Source organism: Callithrix jacchus, chromosome 2, assembly GCF_049354715.1.
Source record: "Callithrix jacchus isolate 240 chromosome 2, calJac240_pri, whole genome shotgun sequence".
Classification (NCBI taxonomy): Eukaryota; Metazoa; Chordata; class Mammalia; order Primates; family Cebidae; genus Callithrix; species Callithrix jacchus.
The window spans coordinates 190,941,153-190,953,297 of record NC_133503.1 but is presented as its reverse complement, the minus strand read 5'-3'; the positions used below and the strand labels follow the sequence as shown (position 1 = coordinate 190,953,297).

The 12,145-nt window shown below is 43.4% G+C and overlaps 1 protein-coding gene across 7 annotated transcripts in view; it reads left to right on the top strand.

The window, feature by feature from the left end:
- The window catches only part of TRIO (trio Rho guanine nucleotide exchange factor), a 376,037-nt gene that overhangs the window by 147,140 nt on the left and 216,752 nt on the right, over positions 1–12,145 (top strand). For all 7 annotated transcript variants that reach the window (XR_013532357.1, XR_013532356.1, XM_035291759.3 and 4 more), the window contains 4 exons: positions 496–688; positions 3,753–4,265; positions 6,264–6,386; positions 10,753–10,944. Coding sequence is in view for 5 of the 7 variants with exons in the window: in XM_035291759.3 (XP_035147650.2) it covers positions 496–688; positions 3,753–4,265; positions 6,264–6,386; positions 10,753–10,944 (1,021 nt within the window). In the remaining 2 variants the exon portion in view is untranslated. The remainder of the gene's footprint in view (positions 1–495; positions 689–3,752; positions 4,266–6,263; positions 6,387–10,752; positions 10,945–12,145) is intronic.

The window sequence follows — 12,145 nt, the reverse complement described above, 5'->3', positions numbered from 1 at the left end:
CGTGGGTGGGGAGTCATTTTCATCACCTGGGGTGCTGGGAGTCTTGGGGTAACTGGTGTCTACAGGTCTCAGACTGTCCTCAGTCTGGGTTCTGCAGGCTGTCAGGGTTTTGTACCCGCCCAATGCTCCCTGGAGACCTTTGCCCATAGAATTGACTGGAGGAGTTCATGTAATTAGTTAATGCACCAAAGGCAAGAGAAATGGGCATGGTGGCTGTTGTTTTCCCGAAAAGAAGACAAGATGCAAAACCATTAGCACAAAATTGAAATCTTAACAGGTTGTGTGGGTTGAACATGAAGCATGTGTAGCCTGGTTCTCTTCCTTGATGGTACAAGGGAAGGGTGAGAAGGAGCTGAGCACAGTGTGCTCCTTCCTTTGCCTCCACACATGTCCAGCAGGGGAGGGAAGCCAGGTCTGTGGCACCCAGGAGGACTCTGAGCAGACAGAGTGGCAAGAGGTGCAACACGTCTTCAGCCGTGTTTTCTTTCTTCTCAGTGAGGAGGTCTGCAAGCGCGGCTTCACGGTGATCGTGGACATGCGTGGGTCCAAGTGGGACTCCATCAAGCCCCTGCTGAAGATCCTGCAGGAGTCCTTCCCCTGCTGCATCCACGTGGCCCTGATCATCAAGCCAGACAACTTCTGGCAGAAACAGAGGACTAATTTTGGCAGTTCTAAATTTGAATTTGAGGTAACTTCCCCTGTGTGGCCAGACACACTAAGCCACTTGGTGTGGTCTACTAAAATCTGTTGAGCCTGATGAGAGGGTTTTTTTTTTTTTTTTAAACCACGTATTAAATAGGAGCTGCATATCTTATGAACATGTGATACGTAAAATTAGTTACTGCATGAAATAACAGAGATGTGTTCATTTTCTGAGTGGATTGTTTTACCCACATGGGCTTAGGTTTCAGGTCCCTGGGGTTGGGTGATGGGCTGTTGAGTTGTGAGGCCTTGGTGGAGAATCCTGCTTGCTGCCTTGTATTTCACTTGATAAACAGCTTTACCAGGCAGCACAGTGGCTTTGCACAGTTACAGATTCCTTCTCCTTGCCTCAGCCCTGGAGATGAGGGAATGTTAGGGAGACATGGCCAACTTCAGCGTCGCTGAGTTTCATCTTGTCATGAATAATGGAGAGAATGCATGTATTAAGATTCTCATTTCCGAAAATGGAGATACTGTGTTAAAAACTGTGAAGCACCCTGAATTCAGTTATGCAAGGAAGATTGCGGTCTTTCAGTGGTTTAAAAAAAAACCCTCAGCCCACTAATTATTTTCCTTCCCACTGTAACCTCCTCTTCTTAAGCTACCAAGGTTCTTACAAGGCCTTTGGTGCAGTTAATTTAATGAGATGATTATGAGAGGAAAGTCTTCCTTCCAGCATGAAATTCCATTCTTGCTCCGTTCTGGAATAAGATTTTAATATTTTCTAATGAGAAATGATAATTTTTTGGTTGACTAGATCGCTTCCTCTGGCAAGTGTGCTCAAACATTAGGTTTAGTGGATGTATTCATGTGTTTTAGGGTAAAGAGCAATGATAATATTAAACATCACATAGTGTTAATACTTTAGGTTATAATGCTATACTTCTCAGAGTGTTTTCATAGGTGTATTACTTGGATTTTAAAATTTCTTTCCATAGTACTCATTTCTGTGTCCAGAAATCTAAACTTAGTTTTAATTTCAATTTGAAACTGCTCAGGAGGTTCACTACATTGCATCAGAAAGGTAACCCCAGTAAGCCATTACCTTCATAGAGAATAGGACGTAACTTTGGAGGACAGTTTATTGGATCTTAGTTACTTTCTTGATGCAGAATTTAAAGGATGTTGTATTTAATTATAAGTGTTCTAAGTAAAAATATCCGTCTGGCAATACAATTCATACACGTTTTTGCCAATCTACGTTGGATCTCTTTCTCTGGGCTCTTAAAGGTACCAGTGTTTCTATGGAACTTGTTTAAATTGTTACCAGTCTCGCTCTCTCTGCTAGTGAGATTGCCTCTATGGAGATTATTTAAAGTCCAGCAAACCAGAGAGGAATGGGCCTATGGTAGCATTGTAGGCAGAAGTGCTAGATCAGGAGTCATCCCTCTTTTCCAGCTCTTTCTAGCTCTGCTGCCTTCTGCTGTTTCTTTTGCCAGTCAGCACACCAATCCAGCCCTTCTGTTTTCCCCTTTACATTCAATCATCCTCCCCATGTTTTCCTTGCGGCATATTAATATTAATCACCTTATCACATCATGATAAGGTGAGGTTAAGATTTCTTGCCGAGGCCAGGCACAGTGGCTTATGCCTGTAATCCCAGCACTTTGAGAGGCCCAGGCAGGAGGACTGCTTGAGGCTGGGAGTTTGAGCCCAGCCTCAGAAACTTAGTAAGTTTTATTTTGTTTTAAAAATTAGCCAGGTATGGTGGCACACATGTAATTCCACCTACTCGGGAGGCTTAAGATGGGAGGATGGCTTCAACCCAGGAACTCAAGCTTATAGTGTGCAGTGATCACCACACTCTACTCCAGTCTGGAAGACAGAGCAAGACTGTCTTTAAAAAAAAATAAAAAAGGCCAGGCATGGTGGCTTATGCTATAATCCCGGCACTTTGGGAGGTTGAGGTGGATCATTTGAGGTCAGGAGTTTGAGATCAGCCTGACCAACATGGTGAAACCCCATGTCTACTGAAAATACAAAAATATTAGCCAGGCATGGTGGCAGGTGCCTGTAGTCCCAGCTACTCGAGAGGCTGAAGCAGGAGAATCCCTTGAACCCAGGAGGTGGGGGTTGCAGTGAGCCAAGATTACACCACTGCACTTCAGCCTGGGTGACAGAGCAAGACTCTTTGTCTCCCAAACACACACACACACACACACACCCCCACACCCACACACACACACACACACACACACACACACACACGTATATGATTTCTTGCTTAGACTGTAATTGACTACAACTTTGTCACTGTTAAATTGCAATGTAGTACAGGTTATATACAACTCTAGGACTGTTCGGAATCACAGCCGATTATTACAATGAATAAAACATTGCCTCTGTTCTTAGCTCTGTCAGATGAGTCTCTGCCAGCTTTCTTGCCAACTCTTGAATATTTTCTAAATTTTTATGAAGTCATTCATATCCTATTATCTGTTACTTGATGGACAGTGGGGTTAGGCTTAGGCAAGATGAATGATAGGGTGGTCTGGTTGGAGCAGCATTCATCATTAAATAGGCAGCCCACATGTAATTGAATTTAGAGTGACATTGGGCTTAAAAGGGTTTTGATGCCCATGAGCAAGGTGTTTGCATAATAGCATATAGTAGAAAACCTCCACGGAGATTCTGTTGGAAATGAAATACTAGAATGGTGTGGATGAGAAAGAATGGGTTGAAGAATGCATTGATCAAAGGGAAATTTCCAAATTGTCTGCTCTGAACTTGCAATTTAACCTGTTTCCTGGTTTAATGTGTCTATTATAATGGATTAATCTCCACCTTCTTGGAAAGAAATCTCTCATGAAGTACATTATTCTACAGTTTTAGGTATTCCAACTGACATATATGTGTTGCCATAATGGATTTGTCTTTCATTGTACTGATAATGCTTCTTTCATCTACATTTATTTTTATGGGGCCAGAACCAGGTATGTTATGTTTTCCATCAGTAGATTAACTTTGAAAACCTGTGACTGTGCATAGCAAATTGCATTACATTAAAACTATATAAAATTGGTTCATCTTCTCATTTTTTTTCTCTTAAGACAAATATGGTGTCTTTAGAAGGCCTTACCAAAGTAGTTGATCCTTCTCAGCTAACTCCCGAATTTGATGGCTGCCTGGAATACAACCACGAAGAATGGATTGAAATCAGAGTTGCTTTTGAAGACTACATTAGCAATGCAACCCACATGCTGTCCCGGCTAGAGGAACTTCAGGACATCCTAGCTAAGAAGGAGCTGCCTCAGGATTTAGAGGGGGCTCGGAATATGATTGAGGAACATTCTCAGCTGAAAAAGAAGGTGATTAAGGCCCCCATCGAGGACCTGGATTTGGAGGGACAGAAGCTGCTGCAGAGGATACAGAGCAGTGAAAGCTTTCCCAAAAAGAACTCAGGCTCAGGCAACGCAGACCTTCAGAACCTCTTGCCCAAAGTGTCCACCATGCTGGACCGGCTGCACTCAACACGGCAGCACCTGCACCAGATGTGGCATGTGAGGAAGCTGAAGCTGGACCAGTGCTTCCAGCTGAGGCTGTTTGAACAGGATGCTGAGAAGGTAAAGATGGGAGAGACTAATGCCTCAGTGGACATGGGGGAAGCCAGCACTGGCAGGGTCGGGTGGAAGGAAAGAGAAAAGGTGGAAAATGGTAAGCCTACACTCACTGTGTGTGCGCTAAACCAGCGAGAGTCATTTCAGAAATGGCACTGAAATCTGTTTTCCAGTTTTACTCGTTGTACAATATGGTGCTCTTTTAGAAATTTTAAGTTCATGTTACTTATGGTTTGGTCTAGGATGCCTGTAAGATAAGAATTATATTTTTACTTAAAAGAGTGACATTTTCAGCCGGGCATGGTGGCTCATGCCTATAATCCCACCACTTTGGGGGGGCCAAGGTGGGTAGATCACCTGAGGTCAGGAGTTCAAGACCAGCCTGACCAACATGGTGAAACCCCGTCTCTACTAAAAATACAAAAATTAGCCAGGTATGGTGTTGTGCGCCTATAATCTCAGCTACTCTGGAGGCTGAGGCAGGATAATCACTTGAACCCAGGAGGTGGAGGTTGCAGTGAGCTGAGATCGTGCCACTGCACTCCAGCCTAGGCGACAGAGTAAGAGTCAATCTCAAAAAAAAAAAAAAGTGAAAATTTCACAGGGTTATGTTACTGAAAGCAATAATTATGTATGTATTTTGCTAACACCTAGTCTTCTGCTCATACAAAACCAGTGACAGAACAACATTCCAATCTGTTGAGTATGTTTTTAAAATGAAAGTGAGTAATGCTAAAAGTTAGTGTCTGGGTAATATAGGCAATAATCACCTCTAGTCTCATGTTTTATTCTTACGTACCAGGCAGATCACCTGGTCAAAGTGAATGCTTATCAGTTACTGGTTAATTGAATCTTAGCAGTGTGAAAAAATGGGCACTTATTCATAGGTATGTGGGCTTTTTTTGGTTTTTTTAAAGACTGGGTTTCACCATGTTGGTCAGGCTGGTTTTGAACTCCCGACCTCAGGTGATCCGCCTGCCTTGGCCTCCAAAGGCGGCCAATCCTGCTTGGATTACAGGCATGAGCCACCACGCCTGGCTGAAAAGGGTCATGCATGCATTGGCCGGGAAGATATGTGTTGTAAGCCAGGAAATTGGGTGAATTAATCATTGAGTTTTATTTGAGTTCATTGAATTTGATATTACATGGACAGGAGAATATTTTGTAAAGTAAATATCTACATTAGAATTCTTGAATGTAAAAGGACTTTTCAAAACATGATAATCCAGTGTTTTCATTGCCAAAGCGTTTAACCTATCTGTCAGTGTCCTTTTGTTTTAAATAGTGCCTTGTCAAAAAGACTGGAACACCTTCCTTTCAATTACTAGAAAAACAGGTTACTGTCACTGGGGTTCTGGTTCAAGTCATGGTAGCAATGCTAATTGATGATAGTCATCTCTGTTTTCTTAAATGTTTTCATTGTGAATGTCTTCATTGACATTCTTGTCCAAGTAACATCTCTATTGAACCTTAAGGGAGATGTCAGTGTTAGTTTTTCCCATCTTTTTTATTTTTACATTAAATTTTATTTTACTTTCAATCTGCACAGGGGTCTATGTACTTCTTGTTTAAACAGTGTAATGTTTTTAGTCATTGATATTTCTGTTAGTAACCTGTGGGCACAACAGAACCCATCCAGAGACCCATAAGTTCCTAATTTCAGCCTAATGGGCCTTTAATTGAAGCTCATTGTGGTAAATTAAGTAGTTCAGCATGGCAGGGAGACTGGGCTGAGAGTCAGAGGATCAGACTTTTTAATTAGCCCGGGGGATTAGAATAACTCTCTTTACTTATCTGCTTCTTAATTCCTTCTCTGTAAGAGGAGCACATCAGATAAGATTTTCTGGTAGGTCCTGCAAGTTCAGAACTGCTGACTTGTCCTTGGAAGTGAAGATTTCTAAGAGAGTCAGAGAGACAGCATTTGAAGTTGTCCAAGGAACTGTGGTCCTGTATCAGCAGTTTCTTTCCGGAGTGATTCCAGGTTGTCTTTTTTCCTTCCGGTAGATGTTTGACTGGATCACACACAACAAAGGCCTGTTTCTAAACAGCTACACGGAGATTGGGACCAGCCATCCTCATGCCATGGAGCTTCAGACGCAGCACAATCACTTTGCTATGAACTGTATGGTAAGACACTCTGAGCAGCTGGATCCTGGCATGCGACCATGTTTTAGCAAATGGGAGGCATTTGGCAGATCCTGTGCCGGTGCTCTCAGGGGGCCCCCAGAGTGGCTGTTGATTGTAGCAGCTGACCTTTACATGGAGGGTGTTCCCCAGGGTTCCACTCTTTCAGTATCCCACACTTTAAGTTTTAAATAAGAATGAAAACAAGCAAACAGACAAACCAGTGAAACTTGAATCAATTACTTGGCTAGTTTGCCACAGACACTTCTGATGCTGGCTCCTGTGCTCTGCTTCATAGGAGCCCACAGGGGCCCCAGCAAAGCTGCTGGGAGGCACTGTGAGTCCCCTGGGCCAAGCACTGTCAGTTTGCTGGCTGCTGTGCTTGACAGTGAAAGGAGCCAGCCTGCTGCTGACCTCAGGGCACTCGCTAGTTTTCCTGAGACATGAGATTTCCTTCTGAGCTGAGCTGGAGGACTGGGGTCAGTCTTGTCTTGGATGCCCTGGCCCTCTCTAAGGTTGTTGTGTCTGCTACCCTTGGCTGTCGTGACTCCTTTAGGATCTTAAAGCCCAGATGGGGCGACTGTAGGAGTACATCATAGAAACCAAAAATAAACCAAAACATTGAATTTTGAGTGGCACTTTTGTTACGGTTTTACAGTTAATGTAACTAAAACTATATGTTCTGTAGGATATTTGCTGGCTTGTGTGTTTTGGTTTGGATTTTAAGCCAGGCTTGTGAGGATTATCCACTCTTAAACCTTGTAACATTTGTTCTAGAACATTAAAGCAATATGAACCAGCCTGGGCAACACAGCAAGACTCCATCTCTATAAAAATAGTACAGTAAAATAAAAAATTAGCCAGGTGTGGTGGTGCATGCCTGTAGTCCCAGCTGTTCAGGAGGCTGAGGCTAGAGGATTGCTTGAGCCAGGAGTTGTAGGCAACAGTGAGCTATGATCATGCCACTGCACTCCAGCTTGGGTAATGGAGCAAGACTTTGTCTCAAAAATAGAAATACAAATAAAACAATATGAAGACAGGGTTTTTGTTCAAATGATTTCAGTAAGATGCCATTTAATTAAAATACGATCAACTAGGTTTTACAATTTAGGTCGTTTCAAAGATAAGATTTTGCAATATAATTTTTGGTAATAAATGCCATCAGAAGGTTTTACATCTGTTGTAGAATTTAATGTAAGAGAATTTCTGGTTTGAATGATCAAACCTGGGCATAGATAAAAATTTCTTTGTAAAAAATTACTGTCAGTTTTTTAGGATTTTCTGAAACTTCAACTATTGGCAAGAGACCATTCAGTCCACTATGCCACATACTTTTAAAACTAGAAATGCTAAAATGTGTGCTAGAAATGAACCGAAAAATACATTCTCTCATCATCCTTTCTTTAGCATTATTAATGGCAGATTTAGGAATCAAGGGAATAGGAACCACAGTGTGGAAGACAGGAAAGTGGATTGCGGATGTAGAAGCTTTTAATTCTGACTTTCTTATTTGCAATGTGACCTTGAGTAGGCTGTTTAACTCCTCTGAGCCTTAGTTTCCTAATCTGTAATGTGGGGGTAATACCTGCCTTTCATGATATTACATGTATATGTAAAACACAAAGCAGGCTGGGCACCTTGGCTCGCACCTGTAATTCCAGTACTTTGGGAGGCCGAGGCAGGTGGATCACCTGAGGTCAGGAGTTCGAGACCAGCCTGGGCAACATGGTGAAACCACCCTGTCTCTACTAAAAATAAAAAATTAGCCTAGTGTGGTGGCATGCGCCTATAGTCCAGCTACTTGGGAGGCGGAGGCAGGAGAACTGCTTGAACTCGGGAGGCAGAGGTTACAGTGAGCCGAGAGCACACCACTGCACTTCAGCCTGGGCAACAGAGTGGGACTCCATCTCAAGAAAAAAAACAAAAACAGAAAACACACACAAAGCATATAGCTTGACACATAGTAAGTAGCGGATAAATGGTAATTCTTACCAGTGATGTTATCAGTCTAATTAAAGATGCAGTTAAAGCAGGTCAGAAACATGAAAGTGTAAGTTACAGCTATTTTTTTAATTTGAGTATATTTTCTGATTTTCGACAATATACTTCTGTTACTTTTCTAAGTTAAACTTTTTAATACAATGCATGTGGTAGATCGGTGCCATGATGGTGACATCTGCTGGGGAGCTTTCTGGACCGGTCCCGCCCCTTGTGTTGAATACCTCCATGAATCCCTAGTATCTGTGATATTTAATAATGCAGGGCAAGGGTATTTCACCTTCAGCCCCTTCTGCTCGAAATTTCTGACAAAATAAGGATACTAAATACCAATATGCCAAGGTAGCAGCTTTTAAAGAAAGCATATGGGCCGGGCGTGGTGGCTCACGCCTGTAATCCCAGCACTTCGGGAGGCCGAGGCGGGTGGATCACGAGGTCAAGAGATCGAGACCATCCTGGTCAACGTGGTGAAACCCCTTCTCTACTAAAAATACAAAAAAAAAAAAAAAAAAGAAAGAAAGCATATGAAGGGATACCAACAGTTATGCACATTCTACTATAACAGATATTTATAAAAACTATAATGATAAGCCTGTAGGTATAGGTACTTATAATTTAGGGGATTGCACATTGCCATATTTATGTCCAGGCTGTAGATTTAGGCTGTGTGTCACCATATTCCTTTACTGTGCTAGAAGTGATGGAGTGATGGAAAAAGCATTATACATAGACTAGTAAAGTCTGTTTTTGTGAAAGTAACACAGGAGGCTGTAACGATCTAAGAATGGGTGCATATGGTCAGTGGTTATCACAGTAGTGCCATCCGAATGGACATCTCTTCTCCAGATCCTAACAGACGGCATCTTCATGTCCTCTTCCTAGTAGACCTGTTGGATTGGCTTTTCCTCTTCAAGGATATAGAGGAAGTGAAATTAGCAAATCTAGTTACTTGTCACTTTATTAGGTGGGAGGCAAAGAGAGAAAGAATGCACCTGGGAATGGGAGGCGTTGCTTTTCATTTACCGGATGCAGTTAGAGCATTAATGCCACACTAGCCAGAGAGGTCACCTCACTGAGCATGGCTTGACTGTTGTAGCCTCTTTCTGTGACTTCAGACATGCAATGTCTGCTGGCTGATTCTAGCCTTCAGATGCAGCCCAGAGAAGTAACCCTGAGGCTGGAGTCCTGTGGCTCTAATCCTAGACAGAGGCAACTCCACCAAGTTCTGATTTGGGTCAGAAATAGAGGGAAAGGGTGAAGAAAGAAGGTACAAAGAAAGAATGAACAAGTGAGTTATTTCAGCTGCTTACTTGGGTGGACTGCAGGTAGCCACGGGGCAGGAAGGAGGCTGCTGTGGGGTCCCTGTTTGAAGCAGTGGGAGATTGGCTTAGAGGGGTTGTATGGAAAGCAAGAGAAGGGGAAAAACGTAGAGGAGTTTGGACAGATCAGGAAATCACATTAGGGCAACATTGAGAGGAGTCAAAGATGTATCTACGATTTTGGGGGACCCCTGGGGAGGAGTGATATGGTTAATAGTGTCACAAAAATAATAAATACATGAAGAACAGCAACTTCGGATTTGCTGAAGGTCTGAATCCCCACCATCCACCACACACACAGTGTGATACTGAGCATTAAAGGACTTTGGAGGTGGGAAGGGAAACTCCATAGCCAGAGCTTGTTTTGCAAAAAGGGTGGGTTTAAAAAAAAATCCCTATTTTTGCAGTAAACTGATAGACTTGAAGATACGAATTTTGACAGAGTAGAAAGGCTTTATTTAAAATCTGAGCATAGCATTGTTGTGTTTTTACTGCAATTCATATTCCTGGGAGAAGGTGGATCTATTTACAGGATGTTTTCTGTTGGCACCAAAAAATGGTTTGGGTGTATGTAGAAAGGAGAGCTTGCTTTCACACAAATAGCCCTTGGTTGCTAGGTATGTGTTTTTTGGGTTTCTGGGTTCTAGTTAAAAAACAGAGCGCTGGGTCCCTCAGTTCTGCGTGACTGCCTGGCAGCAGGTTTGCCATCTGGACCCTGTTCAGTATTTGAAGCCAAGAAGTGAGTAATAGTATATTTGTGTGCACCGACTTGTGTATTTGATTGTTTTGTGCTGAACAATTATGCCTTTCAGCTGGTTGATTTGTAATTTTATAGTGTTAAAAATAGAAATGGAAGCCAATACTTCAAGTTTATGGAAATTTAGAGAGCAGATATGTATCACATTATCTAGATGAGGTGATGCTCCTGTGAAAGGTGTGGTCACTGGGAGATCACACTGCCTGTGTTTCAGCAGGTGGCACCTGGGCTTCTTAGAAGGGAGCCTCTTCCTTGCTCTCCCCTGAGCAGCCCTCTTTTCCTGCCCACATTGCAGAACGTGTATGTAAATATAAACCGCATCATGTCGGTGGCCAATCGCCTGGTGGAGTCTGGCCACTATGCCTCGCAGCAGATCCGGCAGATCGCGAGTCAGCTGGAGCAGGAGTGGAAGGCATTTGCGGCAGCCCTGGATGAGCGGAGCACCTTGCTGGACATGTCGTCCATTTTCCACCAGAAGGCCGAAAAGGTCAGTGCCTCAAACCCTGAGCCCACGAGGTGGTAACCAGAATAGTTCTTCCTCCATGAATATCCATGTGTGTGCCAAGCACTCTTGTGTAGCACATATTATGAACTCTGCGTGTGAGCTCTGAAGTCACTCAGCCCTGAGTTTAAATTCCAGCTCTTATAGTCCTTGCTGCAAGTTACTTAGCCTCTCTGTTTTGTTTTCTCATTTGTAAAGTAGAAATAAAAGTACCTGCTTGAGTGGGCAGTTTATGTAAATGTGTCGCTAGGTGCCCTACACAGCACCCGGCACAGTAAGCACTAAGAAGTGGCAGCTTCTCTTCCCCTCCTCTCCCGGCTCTGTCTTTTCTCTTCTCCCTTGTTGATAGTGCTTTATTACTCCAGTGGGGAGGCTTCGGCAGCGAGGAACAGAACGCCGATCAGTGGTGCAGACATCAAGGGTTTCTTTTTCTCACAAACTGCAAAGTTCGAAGGCATAGGCACCTCTAGCTGAAGGGCTATGGAGGGCTGGTGTCTGCCGCCCTCAGGCATGCTAGGCCTTCCCTTACAGTGATGGGAGCACACCTCAGCTCCACACACCAGCTCCTCCTGGGCTACAGCGCCAACCCTCCGCAGGGATGGCTATAGCTGTCTTAGCCTGCCACTTGATAAGGGGAACATTATTTCCAGAGGCCCCGCCCCCAGCATGCTTCCCCTCAGTTCCCATTGGCCAGTCTAGGGGTGCAATCGTTGCCATACTTCAAGGGGTCAGGGAAAGGGTGGATCTGGTTTTTAGCCTCCTGAGGGAGCCCATGCCAGCAACGATGAGGGGGAAAATGGCTTTTTTGGGTACACAGTTGACAGTGAATTTCATATTTACAAACTTAGCTACACGGCATCTGACCTAACTTTGGCTTCATTTGTTGACAGATAACGTGGTTTCAAAATTTCTAGTTTAAGAAGTGATAGGTAATGTTCGCCCCAACAGTCCCCACACCTCCACTTAAACAAACTTGCTTAAACAAACACACTCTGAAAGTAGCAAAAGAAAAGGGATTTGCTCATGACTCAGACTTTAGTGGAAGGTGAGCAGCATAGTGAACACCTTTGCAAGATGTGGAGCAGGGGCACAGGAACTTTGAACCACCAGGAAGACGCACATGGGGAAGAGGAAAATGGTTGCTTAATTTAAAAAGGAAAAATACCAGTGTATCTTTCTCAGGCCT